The sequence below is a fragment of the Cryptomeria japonica genome, chromosome 7, assembly GCF_030272615.1.
Source record: "Cryptomeria japonica chromosome 7, Sugi_1.0, whole genome shotgun sequence".
Taxonomy (NCBI): Eukaryota; Viridiplantae; Streptophyta; class Pinopsida; order Cupressales; family Cupressaceae; genus Cryptomeria; species Cryptomeria japonica.
In genome coordinates this window covers 216822559-216842970 of record NC_081411.1, presented here as the reverse complement: position 1 = coordinate 216842970, position 20412 = coordinate 216822559, and the positions used below count along the sequence as shown (strand labels likewise).

At 35.7% G+C, this 20412-nt stretch overlaps 1 protein-coding gene across 1 annotated transcript in view; it reads left to right on the top strand.

Moving 5' to 3' along the window:
• Positions 1–20412, top strand: part of LOC131074339 (subtilisin-like protease SBT5.6) — a 98758-nt gene that overhangs the window by 65739 nt on the left and 12607 nt on the right. Inside the window, exon 6 of the mRNA XM_059207952.1 lies at positions 10153–10723. Within this exon, the coding sequence (XP_059063935.1) occupies positions 10153–10723 (571 nt within the window). The remainder of the gene's footprint in view (positions 1–10152; positions 10724–20412) is intronic.

Sequence of the window (20412 nt, the reverse complement as noted above, 5' to 3'; positions counted from 1 at the left end):
ATGCTTTGTAGATTTTTCATGCATTTATTTGTATTTCCAAGTTGCATTTGAATGTTGTGGTAATATAAGGGGAGCACCCTAGATTAGTGGCATCAGAGAAAGAGTTCATGAGTGCACATGCAAAAGCATCAATGTGAGGTAGTTTGCACTAGGACCTAAGGGTTTGAATGTGTGAGAGATGTGTTACATGTGTATATGCAACTTGAAAGAAAGAATACTTAGAGGATTTGAACAGCTAAGGTTTTTGTGGTTGTAAATAGATCACCAAAGGAGACAATTTACTATAGTATTTGTGAATGTTGTAAGAGGGTTTTGTAAAGAGATCACTGAATGTGAGGTAATTTGTATGGAAAAGAGAAAGTTGAAAAATATTATTATTGGATGGATTCTCACAATAATTATTGGATGATTTCTCTTAATACCTAGACTTGAGGAAATTAGTAAAATACTTTGAGAGAGAGAGAGAGCAACAAGTAAAAGAAATAGGAGATTTGGAAAGTATAAGAAGCCTTCATCAAAAGAGTTTATGGTAATTCTCTTTATCTTTCTAAAGATATTTTGAATGCAGGAAAGAGATAAGATGCAATAGAGTGTCATGCATGTGACACTAAGGAAGAGGAAGAGGATCAATACAAAGAAATTGATGAACTTGAAGCTAAGGAATGTCTATTGGAAGACATGGAGGACAAAATTATAATGGTTGCAACAGCAACAAAAGAGTTGAGTGCAATGGAGTACATTGAAGAATATGAAAACCAAGTTACAACAGTTAAAAAAGAAGTAAAACTTACATTTTGTTAGTTCATTGATGATTCTTGTTTACATATGAATGATATTGAATTTGATGGATGGATATGAGGAGACTAAAAATTATGTTCCAATAGAGGGTAATGAGTTGGATGATTTAGTGAATTCAGATGAGATGTTTCAGTTAGAATTTGTTTGTGATGTATGGTATGTAGAGAATTTTCATGGTGTTGTAGAGTTTAGTGTAGGCGCAATTTGGTGTAGGTGACTAGAATATGGTGGGTTGATTCCCACAAGATTGGAAGAGAGTGTGATATACACTTGGAGGAGGTGGTTGGTCTATGGTGGAGTTGATTCCACATTTAAGAGCATATTGTAGATAAAATTTGTTAAAGGATACTTGTTCCAACTAAGTGTTGGAAGAGGAGAAAGAAGAAGCAATTGGAGGTACCAAATTGGGCGATGGAGTTCATTGAAGATTTATTGCAATCTAATATGGTGGCATTACCACTCAACTCCATTTTGTGAAGGTATGATGTAGGAGCATCCATGGTGTAAGAGCAATCTTGCATCACCAAAAATTATTTAATTTAATTTGTATGCAAATGTTTAGGAATAAATGTTTTGTCGCATAAATTATGTAATAAGGAGCCTAAAATTTAATAAATATTTTGGTTATATTCTGAAGTTTCAAATTGCAAGGGAGATGGACACATGTCAGAAGCATCTTCAAGGAATATCCTAGGAATCTTCCATTTTGGCATCCAATATGGGAGTGAAAGAAACATTCTTTCTATTATCACTTATGTTGAGACTTGCCATTTAATATATTTTAAATTTGGGTGCCCAAGTACACTTGGAAAAAAAAACCTATTTTGGATCTAGGACAACTTTATGGAGGAGGTGGCCATTTATAGTTAAGGGGGAACAATTTAGGATTTTAAAAAAATTGATGTATAGTCTTCTTATCTTGTCATAGAAATTCAAGAATTAAAACCACCAATGATTTTGGAAACTTTAAGGGAACCTTCTTTCTAAAGTTTTTGAGAAGTAGTAGTTTTGCAAAGGGATATTTTGCAGGTGGTAGATTTGGGAAGCTTGTTTTCAATAGAAGACCAAGAATAAGGAAATGGTTTTCCCTTAGTAGTCCTTTCTTTCTTATGACTAATTTTAAATCATATTTGTATCGACATTCAAATTTCTATTTGTGCCTATCAAGATGCAATTCAATGTAATATCACATTTGCTTTGTAATAGCTCAATTTTAGGAGCCTTAGATAGTAAATAAGAGACTTGTTTTGCAAAATTGTCTTCCATTTATTTGCATTTGAATTTTGTCGCAAGATAGGGGAGCACCCTACATCATTTCATATCTTCTAAAGGCATCACATTACTAGATGCTTTAGAGTCTAGCATATAAGTATGCACTAGATTACCTCTTATTATGAAAGATTTGTAAAACGGATCAATCACCTATTGGATAAAGTAGACACTAAGTCCAATAAAACCTCAAGTGCATCTTGGACATTATCTTCATTACTACCACCTTTAGAATCATCAACAATTTTACATGCCTAATAAAGGGTGTGAGGTTTAATATATGGAAATATATTTTTCTCTCTATTAGGGATCCTAAACAATTCCTTGAGTAAAACTTGAACCTTCAATTGACTCAATGTTTGAGCCATACGGATTGGCAAATATGTTGGTAGGGAAGTTGATTGTGGAATAGTCATAGTTATGGATTAAAGGCATTACATGGTCACAAAACATAACCTGCTTTGGGTTGAGTGTATTTTTGACTTCCTTGGCTATATTTTTTTCTAATTTATTATTTATTTAACTTAATTTTGTTTGCAATTTTATCTAATAATTTTTGGATTCACCATATTTCTAATTGAAATATTAGCTCTCTTTTGTTGAGAGATGTATTTTTTTCTACATAGATGCATCTAGTATATCCATAGGGTCTTTCTAGGTGGTGACATTCCTATAATACTAAATATACTTTTTTCTACATTGCCACCCTTTTGTTTTTATTCTCCTATTTGTGTATCTTATATTTCTAGTAGAGTGCCACCGCTAGTTTGATTTTTGGCCCTTGATTTCAAATTTCTAAGATTTGTAGTCACTTTGTACTTGTAAGATAATTTCTTTAGTGAGAGACTTAATGTCTTCATTGGATGGATTAGCTCTCTTGCACTTATTCTATATTAGTTCCTTAAGATGATTAAAATTCCTACTTGGTAACTCATATTGAGCATGGTAGCTATCATGAACATATATAGAGAATTTTGTTTCTTCATATGCATATGTCTAGTCCACATTGTTTTTTCATGTTAGTTATGTGCACCACCCTATTATTAAAATTATTTTTCTTTTATGAGTGATGGATCATGGGGTAAGTGACATATCTCACACCAGATTGAATCTTTTTGAAGATTCACATGATCCTTCATCAATGGATTAAGGATATTCCTATCTTGGTATCCTTGGCTTGCATTTTTAGCAACCGTATAGTTATCATTGCTTGTAAATTTTTTAGATGAATCATAATTATATGGTATTTTATAGTCATTTAACTTCATTAAAATGAGTAGAAAAATATTTTAGGGCATCACATTTTCATCTCTAACAACCCTATATGAGAGATCCTTCATAGCCCTCATTAGCTTGTCAAGTTTGTCTTTTATAATGAGGGGCTTGTCAAAATTTGTTACAACTTCTTTTCATAGGATTCACATAATTTCTCTTGACACTTTTACTATATTCTCACATGTGCTCTTTATATTATTAGCCATAAAATAAGTTTCCCTTAATGTTTGAGGTTTTTTTATATTATAATAAATAAACCACTATTTACATCAAATATTACACAATATAAAACTTGATGCAAATGGATTTATCTGGCCTCACATGGGGAGTTTTGCTCATTATCATAACAAATCTATTGTTAAAATTAGTAATTATTTCATTTTCTCCCTTCTTAATTATTGTCAACTCATGGATTGTAAAATTTGGAATCGCTCTTTCTCCATGCTGCAGTATAAAAGTCCTCATAAAATTATTCCATGAGTCCATGCTAATATCTAGAAGGCTCCTATATCATTATTTTACAATCTCCACCAATCAGTACATAAATATTTCCATCATGACATTTTCATCTCCAAGCTTATACTCATCTATCAAACAGATGAAATTCTCTAAGTCCTCATCAATGACAACATTATTGCCCTATAATTGGAAGGTGGAAGAAGGAAAAATTATGGTAAAAAGTGGATGTCTAATAGACCAATAAGAATAGAGTGATAGCTTAATGGGTTGTACAACCCTCAAATTCTAACAACCTTTACAAAGTTAAGAAAATAACTCAAACAAACCCCACATGTAGACATTTTTGGATTTCCCAACAACACTTGACACCAAAAGGGCACACAAGGGGCAACACTTAGGCAAGATAACATAAAAGGACCCATATAAATATTTCTTGAATTGGTTATCATCATTAGACAAAGGTTATGTTCAACATAGAGGAAAGACAGAGAAAAAGAAAGGTAGAAAAATGTGGTGTCAATACCTTAAATATTTGTTTTTGCTCCTATATGAATTTCTTTTTAATGTACTTGGGAATTTGCACATGATAGGATATTTTATCGCTTGTACCAAATCCCATAAGGACGTTGATTCAACAACTTTGTATGTAGGAGGTTTCTGCCTCTCTCATCTTGCACGTGCCTTGGTCAGGTCTATCGCCAATGGTGGATGCCCTATAGTCAGTGCAGGTGCAAATGTTTCTCCTACTTTCGTCTCTTCTACACCCATGCCCTCAACACTAGGTGAAGGTTATTCCTTGGCTGGTACCCCTCTAGCTACCTCGGGTGTCCTTGCTCTAGCCTTGGGTGTGGATGCCCTTCCTAGGGTTGTTGTTGCCAAGGATGCTCGAGTTAATGGTGCTTCTCCGTGGTCTGGTGATGTTGTTGGCGACCCTATTGTGGGTGCTAATGCTCTGCCCAGACCTTCCTTTGCTGGGAAGCGTAGCTTTTCTCGTGTGGCCAAATCTATTGCCCATTCTTCCAAGGAGGTTTGTCCTCTTCCTTGTGCCAAGTCCTCCCCTATAGTGGTGTGTGGACAGGATGTTGTGGACAACATTGGGTTCTTCCAACGTTGTGCTTTGGTTTGCAGATTCTTTGGACTTTGGACTTCATTACTAGACCTTCATTATTGGGTGAGTGACTCATGGAAGCCTCTGGTTTCTCATAGTATTGAGCTCTTTCCTTGTGCTAAAAGGTTTTTTCATTGCTTCCTTTACTTCTTCATCTGATCGTGACCTGATTTTGAGCAAGTTGTGGGCTTGGGGAGTTCACTCCCTCTCTGTTAAGCCCTGGACAACTTCTTTTAATCCCCTTACTGAACCAATCAATGTGTGTCCAATTCGGGTTTGCCTTCTGAATCTTCCTCTTCATTTTTGGGAGCATTCTTGCTACGAGGCCATCGATAACTCCATTGGTTGTTTCTTGAAGGTCGATGATGACACGTCTTCCATGGGCCACTCCACCTTTGCTTGCTTCTTGATAGATATTGACATATCCTCAACCCTCCCTAGGGATGTGGTCCTTATGGTTGGGGATAGGCCTTGGAATCAACTGCTAGATTTTGAGGGCCTCCCCTTCCGCCATTGAAAATGCTTCACCACGGGTCATTTAGCATCGGATTGCTCCCTCCCACGCCATAAGGGTGTTGCTACTTAGTGGAAGGATGCCACTTTGGATCATTTGACTGTCTATGCTTCTGACTCGGCTAACTCCCCTTTGGAGGATGAGTCCTCCGTCCTAGATGATGTTGTACCGCTCACCACTGATGAGGTTGTTGTAGATGTTGTTGTTACTATCCATGAGGATTCAACTCTTGTTGCTCCTGATTTTCAGATTTGTTCCACTGCTTTCAAACTTGCTCCTGATGTTGCTCCTTTGTAGCAACTTTCTCTTGTTCTGCAACAATTTGTTGTTGTTCTACACTAGCCTACTGTTGTCCTGCAACAACACTCTATTGGCACTTTTGTTCATGCTTCAACGAGTTCCTCCCCGCTTGATCCATCCTCTAATAGTCCTAATGACAATATTGCTTGGACCATGGTTTGTCATAGGCAAAAGGGGAAGTGTTCTCCCCCTCCCCAAACCCCTCCTTGTTTGGGTTCGGGGGTCTCTCCCCTTCCTTGATTGGAGTTCTGGTTGTTAGTTGGTTTAACAGGGTATTCTTTCGCTTGTTTGACTGTGTTTTTCTTTCAGGGTTTTCCCCTGTTTTGTTTCGAAGTGCCACTTTGGCTAGTCTCTGTGTTGATCTTCATACTATGTGATTAATGTGTTGTTAATGTTTTGCTAGTGGTTATCTAGTTGTCTTTACACCCCCTAGGTTGTTGTATTTTGGGGACAACACCCTTGTTTTGGTGCTATTAATATAAAAAAGCAACTTTGTAAATTATTGAAGAGACTAATAAAGCATGTAATAAATCATCTAAATAATGATGCAATGTAGGTAGGTATATTGGTAAATTCTCTTTAGTAATTATGCAAATTTGAACTAATCTCTAAGTATTTTGAAATTAATTAAGATTGTCATAAATGAAGGAAAATAAGGATGAAGATGAGTTTTAGGAAATAAATACATATGAAAATAGATAGGATTCAAGCTATGGTGTCTTTTATGTTATTTTATTGCATAAAAGTAATTTACCCAAATCATTTTTAAACATGATCAAGGTATATAATTTTCACCATAAAAAATACATACAATACTATTAAAAAAAATTCTCCACTCTACGATGAGTCTATTAATATAAGATGAAATGACTTAAGATTATATTTTTTCTACCAATATTTAATTAAATTAGTACCTGTTTGAATTTTAGTGGTTCTAGAGTATTATTTTTTAAATAAAATTTTCAAAAGTTTCGACTTTGTTTAATGTTATATATTTACAAATAGCTTAAAATAATTCACACATCTTAGCATCAATTTTGTTTAAAATGTACATTTTATTTAAGTTTCATTACCAAATTCTTAATAAGTTGATTTTTAATTGTGTAATTATTATTTAATATTTTGTAATTGAATCATGTTAATAAAAATATATGGAAAGTATAAAGTTCATTCTTTTTTTCAATTTTTACAAAGATTGTCATTTGTTTTCGTATAACTTATTTTAGTTTTTTGGTAAACATATTGATGATTATAATAGATATCTTTGAAAATAAAAGTTGGGATGCCTATTATATTATATTAATTAGATTATTGAATAAGCTTTGTGTGTTTTATTTTTAAAATTATTAATGATAATTTATTCTTAAATTCATTTAAATTTGTTGATTTATAATTCTGAAATAATGATTCCTCGTTTTTAACAATTAATATCAGCACATTATAAAATATATTTTTTAAATCTCAACCTTAAATTTAGTATATGTTTTAACCATTACTATCTACTTAAAAATTTGATAAAATATACTTCAAGTATTCCTTCACTATAATCTTAAACCCTTAAAAAAGGTTTGTTTTTTTTTCAAAATCTTTTCAAGTCTAGCTAGTTTCATATCTAGATGAATAACATATAATATCACTTAATTAATTTTATATAGAAATATAAATCAATTTTTTTGTGGTTTGAGAATTTAAAATTAGTATCTAAATCATTCTTGAACTAATGGGATGAGTTGATTAGATATGTTAAAAAAGATAGTTAATACATTAAATTTAAGTGATACTTATCATAATGCATTAGATTGTATCTATTATTTGAAGCTATTTCTTTTTGTTGTTGTTGTTGGTAATAGATGTTGATTTTATTAAAAAATTGGGTTTTTGAACTAGCCCAAACCAAGTGGGGCTACATCTAGGGACCCACTTACCCAAAATAACAATGCACTAAAGTGCTTGACCTCTAAGTAGGTCAATGGTTACATTACTGATTTGACTCCACCCTTTTCATGAGAGCGAAGAAGCATGTTGAAACTCTCTTACTTAACTCTCTTTTCTCTCTTCCTTTTTACCTTTGTCCATCCTTCCTCCTACCTTACATCTTCCAACAACTTCAATTTGGAATCTTCTAGCACATCCTTCCCCCTCACCTCTAAGCTTCACGAACAAAATTGGTTCCCATTAATTTCCACTGCAAGACAACACCCCACCTTTGAACTAGATTTAGCCCTCGTCTCCTAAAGTTTGTCTCTTCCTACCTTATCGACACAACTACCAGAATTAACATTGACTTTCACCACAACCCCTGAATCTCATGATTTCCCTCTATTAATCTCCAAGCACTCTAGTGGACTTGAGCTTTCCTTAATCTCCATCTTTTCACTATCAGCATTGAGACATTTATTCTCTTCACTTAAAACTTGGGGGATTCTAAGATTCTCATCCACTTTCTCCACCATGTAATGTAGAGGGGTCACTTCCACCAAGTTTTCAGTTTCTCCACTTTGTGCATCTCATAATGAGCAACAATATGGCCTATTTTAAAACATCTCCTGCATCTAAAGGGAACCCCTTCAAAGTCCATGATGTGCAACCAACTTCCTTTTAAAGTTTTGATTGAAATCTCTAGTGGAAGTTCGTTAGACACATCCATTTCCACTACGAGCCAAGCATAAGTTGTATGCAACAAATTTAAAGAACCTTTGTCAACCATCAAGAATTTACCTAAAGAGTTCCCTACTACCTCAAAGTAGAAGTCAAACCAAAATTGCATGGGAAGGTTTGGAAGCTTGACCCAAAGTGGAATCCAATCAAAGAATTCAAAAAGAGGGTTAAAATTCGGATGCCTTGGTTTCAACATCAACGGGCAATTGTCCTCCCAACACCAATGATTGTTTCAAAGGAGCTTGTTCTTGTCCTTAACATTTTCAAAAACTAAAACAAAAAACCCTCGAGCATGTGGGTAAATTTGAACACAGTCTTCCAAAATGGGTTCCTAATGAACCAAGATCCACTTGTGAAGATCACTTAGGCTTGGCCACAAACCTTTGAAGTGCCCAATGAGCCCTAATTCTTTGAAGTGCCCAATGAGCCCTAATTCTGAGAATACCCTTTCATTATGATCCACTTCTTTTTCCATCCCCTCTATTAGATTTACTATGACAAGCTTAGCAATAAGTTGTTTTGCACTTGTTGTCTCAGTGCACTTCGGGAAACACCATGTCCATTAACTAAGCCTATAAGGTTGTGGATCCATAGAAGGCCCAAAAGGACTCAACCTCCAACCCTACTCATATCCATTCTCAACCCACTTTGAGCACCCTTCTCTCGCTCTAAACACACAAGGGGGGAATTTCCTCTGTCCTTGTCACTCCGTAACTCTGCCCCTGCCCTCACCTTTGAAGAAGCCTCCATGTTTCAAACCAACAGAGCCCTTCCTTTCTCGCTTGATAAAAAAGGCGACCTCCATCTGGCAGCAACCATGTCTAACCACTGAAGCCCAATTTTCATTCCCTCTACTCGGAAATCTGCCAACAAAAATCCTCCAGCCCTGCAAAACCCTAGTTGCAGGAGCCACCCGCAACAACTTCATGATTTTTTTATTATATGGAGGCAAATATTGAGCCTACCAATGACACCAATGTTTACTTTATGGTAATGTTTTGAAGCTATTTCTATTAAAATAGAATTATATAAAAAATAGAACCATAAGTTAATAAATTGTAGATGGTGAATAGTAATATGCATAATCTTTTCATTATGATATAAGGATCTTATTTAATAATAAATACTATTATCTAAAAGAGAGATGAGTATTATATAAATATATACTATCATCTATAAGAGAAATGAATATTGTACAAAATTACATTTTGCTAGACATAACTCATCACACAATGTACTTCATAATGTTTTGGATTAGAATTTTATTTGGCATTCATCATAACCTTATGCATGTTGTAACATTTGAGCAAGCCCCAATCAATGTTTGTTGAGTAATCCACAATATCTTGCAAATATACAATACATATCCTTATTCAGGGTATTATCCACACACGTTATCTCATCCAAACCTATAATCTATATCCACAAACAAAATCTTATCAAGATCCAAAATGTTGTATGTAATCCAATATTTTTCACATTTTCTTATCCATATCTTTAATCTTATTCATTCGACAATCATGTCTATGGCTCTGCATGATATTATTTACAAGTCTAGTTTTATCTACATTCAAATTCTTAGTATTTAGATGGATGATTTTATTTGAATAACCCAATTTGAAAAGTATTCTCAAACCCATAATATAGATTAGAATTTTCTCAAAAGAACATAATATAGATTATATTTTTCTCATGAAATTGTTTAAAAGTATGGATCTTTTATCTATTGTAAATTTTTTTAGTATGGGTTGCTAAATTCTCTTTTGAATAGGAAATTGATAGGTGCAAGGTATTATTTGAAAGGATATGAAGCTAGTTATGGTCCCTTAAATGTGACGGCCACCCCTGACTACCGATCACCTAGAGACAAGAGTGGGCATGGTACTCACACATCTTCTATTGCAGTAGGACGAGAGGTAAGAAATGCATCTTCATTGGGAGGATATGCTTCTGGAAAAGCTGTAGGGGGAGCTCCAATGGCTAGGCTAGCAATGTACAAAGTGTGTTGGCCAGTCCTAGGAGATAATCCATTTAGTGATACCACTTGTACTGATGCAGACATGTTGGCAGCGATTGATGATGCACTATATGATGGTGTTCATGTGTTGAGTATATCTATTGGGGGTAATGTGCCACTAGAGGGATACATAGATGATGCCATTACACTTGGAAGTTTGCATGCTGTGAAGCTAGGGGTCATCGTGGCTTGTAGTGTTGGTAATGATGGCCCTTCAACCGCCACTGCAACTAATCTTGCTCCATGGATCATCACTGTAGCTGCTAGTAGTGTTGATCGATCTTTCCCTTCACACATATTGCTTGGAGATGGCACCAAATTAATAGTATGTATCTTTTTTATCTCATTTCAAAGATATTTATATGTATTTTGTCTCCTATCTCATAAATATGTTGATTACTCATTAAGAATATTTAATAGATTTTTGAAAAAATAGTTTAACATGATTTTGAAAAAAGAGAAAGGGATATGAAGACAAACATTCTTTTAATGAATAGCAAAGTAATAGGATGATACAAAAGGCAAACATAGTCTTTCACAAAAGAGTAGAGCTAGAGGATAACTTGCTTGATTATGGATGCAATAATGATACAATGATAAAATAATGGATCAATGATACTGTTACCACTATATAATGTGCATATGAGACATTGCTTATATAGAGAAGGTTGAGAGATAAGACAAGTTAAGGTTATGAAATGTGTTGTAATACTTTGTCATTAGACAACTAAAGATGAGATCACATTTGTAATAGTGATATGGTGTAACATTGGACACAAAACATATCTTGGCATCATTTTATCTCATACCTTGAATCCTTGACTATAAGCCCTTGAAAGAATATAATTTCAACAAACCAAATTGATATGCATCTAAGTGACATCCCAACTTTGAATGCTTGGATTCATCTCACCATTACATCCTATGGACATGCATTTCCTTGGACCTGTTCCTTCATGTTTTCTTTAATTTAAACGCCTACCTCTTGAACAATGGATTCCACCTATCACCATAGCCAATTAGGGACACCATTAATGGAAATCAATTTGAATGTGATAAATTGGCATGATAAATGATTAAATTCCTATTATCATGTGCGGGCCTTACTATGCCTTTGTTAGAACATATTATTATTAGAGGTCAAACTCTTATAATATATAATGTTTTATCATAATGCTTGAAATGCATTCAACATTTCTTGTGAATAATTAATAAATTGAAGAACTATTAAAAGTTATTTATTTATTAATTGTAAACAAGATTGTTATTGAAAAGATATGGTAACTACCCTTTCCGGTATTTTACCAACCTTTCTCCCTATATTTAAGGGAAGATTCCTCACCATTTTGGGTGGTGTGAAATATTATTGAATTTATGTAAATTATTGGAGAGGCCTGTGGAAGTTTGAAGAGAAGCTCCCCCAGGTTGTGTTCTTATAATATGGATGCTATATTTGTGGGGTTTTTTACCAGTAATGGTTTTCCCACGAAAAAATAAATGTGTTCCATGTAAATTCATTGTTTTTCTAATATTTCTATAGTTTACATTCTTAAAATCATTTAATTTAATTATTTCATTATCATAGTTTAAATATTTTACATGTTCAAACAACCTTCAACCTCTATATAAGGTGGGTGTCTTCATTAATTTGGATCGTTTTTGACAAATTCATCAAAAAACCCTAACCCTAGTTTGAGCACTTATATTAGCTATTATATATGATGATGAAAACCCTTAGCTTCTAGAGATTAACAAATAGAACCCCATTGGAACCTTATCTACATGTTCTATGAGAAGTCAGTAACTTGCAAAGAAGAGGATTAACATGTAATATAAGGTGACATCATAAGATAAAAGAACATATCACAATTGATTTATTGTAGAAACCCAATTAAGGAAAGTATTCATCAAACTTCACTATCAATCAAATAGTACAAGTGGAATTCTCTTCATGAAGGTCCTCAAGAATGTATTACATTCCACATGTCGTCTCACCTCTCAAAAGCTTGTCTCCCCTACAAGATAGTGGACATAATATACAAATTTAATCCCTCCTCGAGGGCCTATAAGAGCACTAACAACTTAAATGCCTCTCTTTCAGGTATTGAATTTAAATGACCATATGATTAAAAAAAGGGTTCAGAAATATGATGATAGATTAAAACCTTTAATTTCAATACATCTAGGGTTGAGTTGAATATTATAATTTGGTCTTGAACATAATGAGGTCCCACTACCTTAGCACATTCCATAATGGGTTATTTATGCTCAAGGATGAGAACCAGTGTCAACAAGAGGAACTACAACATCTCTCATGTAAAGGGATGGAAGAACCAATTCAACTTCTTATTAGAGGTTCAAATTTAATTTTTTCATACATTGGATGATTCTAACTCAATTTGAAATGTTAAGCTACGATTCATCCCATATGTGACATTTTTGTCTACTAGAAGGATCATTTTATCCCAACTAATTATGTCTCAATTGAATTGTCCTTTTCTTCCTCTATTCTAGTTCAAATTATTCTCTAAACTCACTTTGATGGTTGATCCACTCAACCAATTGAAATTAAATGTCTATCTAACCAATTTTAGCTCATCAAACACCCATTCTCAAGCCATGCACTTACAAACCACCTAGTTCACAACATACTCCCTTATATACATATCAGCCTTTGAGTTCATCTATCTAGCCATACATTCCCTCTACATATAACCCTAGATTTACATTCAAACTTATCTAGATGGGCTTTGATACCATGTTCAAAATTACGGATCAGCTAGCATTCAGATCCATTTATACCTTAATGTGTTTTCTATCTTATAAATATGTTAATATAACTAATAATAACTTGCTCAATAGAATTTCACAAATAGAGACAATGATTTATTCTTCTAACTTGGATTAATATTTATCTTAACAATGCCCAATTCTCTAACATGACTCATTGTATATCAATCAAGTTTAAACTTCTACTTAAGAGAGGTTATAATAAAATCAAATGAAATTGCACATCTCCTTGAAGATCCATGTTTGGCCTCCATAAAATAACAATTATTAAGTAAAAAAATCAATAGGTATGCCAACATCTTCATTTAAGTATATAGAATGTCCCATTTATCATGCCTGCTAAATAACTTTAACTTCAAAATAACCCTGTATCACACTCCATTTTGTTGGTGTAAATAATTATTCATCATGGATATTATTACACTTACTTAAGTTTGCTTAGGATAATGCATTTCATAGTAGTTTGGATATGAGACACTTGGGTGTTTGTGCCACATTGGGATAGTGTGTGTAGGAGAAATTCCACCTCTTATGGTGTTGATCTTGTTATTACACTATCATATCCACTTATTGTGGAGTGATAATTCCACCTTCGGTGGGTGATCCACCTCATGTGGAATATTATATTATTTCTCCTACCTACCCACACCTATTTCCTACCTACCCTTGTTTCTTATTGAGCCACATGTCATGTTTGTGTGCTCATACATATCCCTAGCCTTGCCTATATAAGCAGGCTCATCTACATTGTATGTAACAACTATTGAACAATTATTGATCATTTTCTATTGATAAGAATACAGTTTATTCTTGTCCCATATTATGTCTCTATCTTGTACATTTCAATGACTTCTTGATCTTGGCAAAATCCAACATGGTATCAGAGCTATTGGAGTCTCATTGATTCGTCTTGAAGAGGCATTATTGTGACGTCAAGAGGCAGATCTGAGGAGCATCGTCATTTGGAGGCGTCCTAGACCAGATCCGACCTCTCCATTGCGTCCGGAAGGCCCTTTCCATGAATTTTGGTTATAAAGTTGGCCTATTTTGGTGAGGAAAATTTTTTTCCCCAATTTTGCTAATCGTACGGATTTTTCGAATTTTATATATATTTTTCAAAAAAAATTTTTCATTTTTTCCGAAATTATTTGTCAAAAAAAATCAAAAAAGTTGAAAAATTCGATCAAAAAATTTGAAAAAGAAGAAAAAAAAATAAAAAAAAATATAGTTTTTGGGGGGTCCGCAGACCCCCCCCGTACCCCCGTCGTACCTGCGCAGGTTGCAGGGTTTTTGCAGAGACTGTACCCGCCATCCGCAGAGCCCGTACCAACCGCTGCCTCAGCACCAAGTTCGCCGCTGCGCCCAAGCTCTTCCGCGTCCTCTCCTCACGGCAGCAGCTCCTCCGCTCGGCTTCCACTCGCTCTGCTCTGGTCACCGCCGCTGCGCCTCCCGTGAGGCTCCCTCCGCTCACGGCTCCCCCGTCTACCACTCCGGCATCCTCACTCTGCCCGCAGCCGAAGTCCCTAGCCCGAGCACCGCCTCCCGCGAGCGGCCCCTGCAGCACAGCGCCGCCGACTCGCAGCTCCACTCCACCGTCTCCACCGCGTCCTCCGGCTGCGCTACCCCCCGCCACGCGGACAAACCGGAGGAACCTGCGTCCGCCACGTGGCAGGCGGCCACGGGCCCGCAGGTAAAACCCTGATACGTCAGCTCATCCGTACAGTGCAACACAGGAAGCCGTATGCCACATCAGCATGTCTAGTCATCATTTCCGTACAGTACGGAATATACTGTCAGCTTGCCACGTAGATCTGTCCGTACAGTACGGATGCACAGTCAGCAGATAGGGCCGAAGTTTTGGCGACGGTCATACGGCCGTCAAATTTAACCCAGTGTTTTGCTGACGTCAGCGCCACATCAGCAGGGTTTGGAAATTTTTTGACCCCCTCTCATTTGCATTTTTGATTTTGCAGTTCAACTTCAAATGGCCATAACTTGCTCATTTTTGCTCCTTTTTGGGTGCAATTTTTTTTGAAATGGGCTAGAATTTTGTGCTCTCCGCAGTGGTGAAAGAATTTTTTGATTTTAATGCACGGATTTTTCAGAAAATGTAGTTTTTGGTGACTGTCCCTGAGTAATCCCAGTTTTTGCAACTTCAGAGTCTTCGTTTGGGGTCATACGACCTCCTTTTCAGGTGCCGTTTTTTTTGAAAGTGCGTATTTTTTCATCTACTTTCACATGATGCTATCAGATTGATTTCATTGTAAGTAGAAATTGTACTTTCAGATCTTGGCCATTTTTGGCTCTCTTGGTACTTGTATATTTGCTTGAATCTCAGTTAGATTCATTGCACTATTGATTGAAGTCTCTTGTATCTCATTTGAGAAGTTGTAAAACTTGCATCATAAGCCCACTTTGCCTTGTTTTGCAAGTGGCTCATTGTAATCGCACTAAGTATAAAGTGCCAAAATCATCACTTTTGGGGGGGGTACTTTGATTGATTGAATTTGGGGGGTGTCTCTTGTGCTTTTGTGCTCTTGTGTTCTTTCCTTTTTGCTGCTATGGGTTGTTCTAAATTTCCTCTCTTAACTCCACATAACTATGCTACTTGGAAAATTGATGCATGGAGTAAACTTATGGAAAAATGACTCACTCATTACATTGATGGAACTATTGTTGCTCCAGCTGATCCTAAGGCTGATGCAGTTGGTCACTTAGATTGGCTCACTAAAAATATCATGGCAATTGGTACCTTAAGAAAGTATGTATCAAAGGATCTCATTTTTCATATTGAGAAATGCACTCTAATCAAGGATGCTTGGCAAAAGTTTCAAGACTTGTATGGTCAAGTTGATGAGATTAGGGGATATCAAATTGATAGTGATCTCACCATGTTAGATCCCAAGAACTTTGATACTATACAAGATTATGTCACTAAGGCAAATGAGTTGAGGGCACAACTCAAAGATTGTGGCATTGATAAGAAGGATACTCAATTGATATTCAACTTGATAGGGAAGCTTCCACAAGAATATGCAGCATTTGTTTCTAGTTTCCAAACTCATAGGATGACAATGGGTTCAAGCTACAAAATGCCTACATTTGATGCTTTCAATGAAATGTTGATGATGGAACAAACTAAGTTGATAAGCATGGGCATTCTTAAGGCTTCTTCTAAGTCTCAAGCATTAGTGGCAAATCAAGGGAACAAAGGAAATCAAGGAAAGGACAACTCAAACAAGAAGAAATGGCAATCAAAGCCTAAGGATAAAGCACAATCTTCTCCACAACAAGGAGATTCATCTTCTTCCAAGAAAGATAATTCACCAAAGAGAGAGAGACCTACTTGTGCTTATTGTAAAAAGATTGGTCATGAGGAACATCGTTGCCATACTAAGAAGATTGATGAGCTCACACATATCATCAAAAAGCATAACATTGATTTGCCTAAAGTCTACAAGAAGGATGATTCATCAACTTCCACTTCCTCACATTCAAAAGGAAAAGGGCAAGCATTCATGGCTTCTACAAGTGGAAAGACTCACTCTTTTGGAACAAGAAAAGGACAAGCTCTATGTGCTACAACAAATCATACTTCAGAGAGATGGCTTCTAGATTCAGGGGCTTCTCATCATATGGCATCTTCACAATCTATGTTCTCTACATTTGAGCCTTGCACCATGCCTCAGATTTTGATGGGCAATCATACATACATGGATGTGATTGGGAAAGGATCTATTGACATTGGGGATAACTCCTTCAATGATGTGTTGTGTGTACCCCACTTGACAAACAATCTCCTTTCTATCTATCAAATCACACATGGCGCAACTAAGAGAGTTGTGGAGTTCACACCTGACTCAGTTTTTATTAGAGACATGGAGACTAGAGCTATCATTGCAACTGGGGTGGTTGATCATGCATCTCGGTTATACTCCTTTTCAGATTTTGTTGATGATGATGATTACACATTTGATGATTCTACACATGTTGATCACACTTATTGTGATGATTCAGATTTTGAGGAGAACTTTGGACACTTGAATTTGGGGATTCTCACATGTAACCCCATTCTTGAGTCTTGTACTTCATCTTCTCATATTGATATCACATCACCTATTGCACCTGATGATGCAGATAGTGCGACAGTTTTGCCTACATGTGATTCAGTGCAGCAGGATATACATTGTCTTCCAGCTTCAGATTCATGGGATGATTACATGACAGATATTGCAGGTTTGTTTGTGGAATCCTACATTGCAGATTTGGGAGACATCATTGATGACATACATCTTCTCTTTGATGAAGATGATCCTTCTTCGATTGTTGCGAGGGCACACTCTGACCCTCTTGTTCATTCTCTACATGATCATTCTTTCGAGGTTGACATGATTGTGGATACTTATGTACAGCAGTTGGAGGAGGTCTCTTTATTCTTTGAGGAGACACATGAGTCTTTGGATATTGTTCTACATCCATCTCCACTAGATGTTGGAGTTCCTTTTTCAGCAGTATGGCACAGTTTACCATCTTTGGAAGGGGCATCTTTTAGCATCAACATGGGGACACTTGAGCAGTTTTCAGAGATTCCTTTCATCATGAGTTTTCTTCCTACATCTTCCCTTCATGATTGGGGAGACTTCATGGATACACCTTTGGTTTTGTTTCTTCCTAAGGGGAGGAATGTTGTTCGACGTTCGTGGAGCAGTTTCTTCATACATCGAGCTTCTATCTTTGGTGCAGATTCTTCATTGAGAGATGATCACAGTTTGACTTCTCTTCTTCTCTCGTATGGGGGGGACTATTTCCTCACATGGGGTTTTGTTCCTCACATACTTCTTTGAGAGTTCTCTTGTATAGCTTTCATCTCTCTTTTTGGGGGAGGGTTTTTTCCCATTGGGTTTTTCTCTCTTTCCCCACTTTGTGAGAGATTTCATTGCATTGGTTTGCATGCATTTGCATTTGTGCATGGGTACCTAACATGGCCTCGTAGCCGGGACCCATCTTGCATTGCTTAGTTGCATTGTAGACTTAAGTGCATTCCCCTAAGTTGCACTTAAGGGGGGGTGTTGGTGTAAATAATTATTCATCATGGATATTATTACACTTACTTAAGTTTACTTAGGATAATGCATTTCATAGTAGTTTGGATATGAGACACTTGGGTGTTTGTGCCACATTGGGATAGTGTGTGTAGGAGAAATTCCACCTCTTATGGTGTTGATCTTGTTATTACACTATCATATCCACTTATTGTGGAGTGATAATTCCACCTTCGGTGGGTGATCCACCTCATGTGGAATATTATATTATTTCTCCTACCTACCCACACCTATTTCCTACCTACCCTTGTTTCTTATTGAGCCACATGTCATGTTTGTGTGCTCATACATATCCCTAGCCTTGCCTATATAAGCAGGCTCATCTACATTGTATGTAACAACTATTGAACAATTATTGATCATTTTCTATTGATAAGAATACAGTTTATTCTTGTCCCATATTATGTCTCTATCTTGTACATTTCAATGACTTCTTGATCTTGGCAAAATCCAACACATTTCATAATCATATTCCTTGGTGATGGTTAATCAAATTCAACATTGTTAGATGGCTTGACATCCATACAGCTTTGAATGAGGTATAATCACTAAGTTGAATCTCTTTGCTAGCTAAATTTCTATAGCTACTTATATGGAAAAAAGCATATATATTGGGCTTAACTTCACTCATTGTACATATGCAATAAATATTTAGCATCCTTCTAGTTATGGGTTTAAATGACTTAGTGTGTTCTCAAGAATTAAGACCAATTGTGAGCCCTTTTTTTTCTACAATATACTATTTGGCCTCTTTTTCATGGAGGATGGCCATATTTTAAGCTTTTGCAGCATTTTGCATTCAATGCTTATACAAACATTCACTGCATTATGCCGATATCTTTAACAGGTTGTCTAGCTAGATCTCTATTTTTCACAATGTTTTACAAAAGTTAATAGGTCACTACATGTGAATACTATCTCTTCAATCTTAAAAGGCTTTCTATGTATGGTTATAATTTTTATTTTGCTTCTCTTTGACATCTTTTATCTATATTAGTTTTCAATGCATGCCACTCTCCACATTTAGTTAACTCAATCACAACCTAATTCCTATTTGAAATTTCGTTTATCAAATATAAGCTCTATCACCAAAGATAATCCTAATTATGACAACCTAATCTAACCTAAAATTTATGTTCTTTCAATATTGTGCCGGTTAATTCAAGTGTATCATAACAATTACAGAACAACTCAAATGATCAAATTTGGTGACAACAATGTCAAAGAATTCTCAAACTTAAATTAAGCATAGACAATAATACTAGATATGCATAAGCACCTCTCCAAGCAACACAGATGTGGGTGGGCAATGCAGTTGCATCTTTATTATATTTCTTGCATGAAATGGGGATTTATTACATCTGTGTTACTTGTAGTTTTTATCTTTTGATAGAGGCAAAGTTGTCTCTTCGTCAAAGGAATAGGCCTCTCAAGCATGGGACCTTTTTTTTAAAAGGTACACTGCAATGATTTATGTTGTCTAATTATATAATTATCTCTTAATAGAGTAAGCTCCATCATAGAGGACCAACCGCAGTATTAACCTAATTACTTCTAGCTGGACTATCCAAGGACAGCCACCCTTCATCACAGTTAGAAAATATGTTAGGTCTAAATAGTGGTAGTCACAATGGTTTGTCTTCCCTTTTCAAGTCCTTGGTTTCAAAGGCCACTGTTCTGTTGTTGCCACTCAATTGCAGGCTTTGTATAGCTGGGTGTCATCGTCATGAAACACTATCACTGTATTAGTTTGTCATCATCTTCTTGACACAAGCTCTGCTCCCTTTGTTTGCTTATTATGAATATGAGCTCTGCTTACCTGATATTTTTGGATACAAGATGTTATCTTGTCAGACAATTTTTGCACAAGCCTTATGTTGTCATTTCCAACTTCCTTGGTATGATCTGTTGCAGACCTGCTAGATGCTAGTAGACCTATTTTTGGATCCTTCTACAAATCATATATTCAATTTGATCAATTCAATTATTAATGAAGTTAAAAGGTTTTACTAGAATAAACAACTTTGTAAGACAATCAAAGAAACCACAAGTCCCAGTCTCTAGGAGATCAAGGAAAATATCCTAACTACTTGTTTAAAGGATTATGAGATACATCACAACT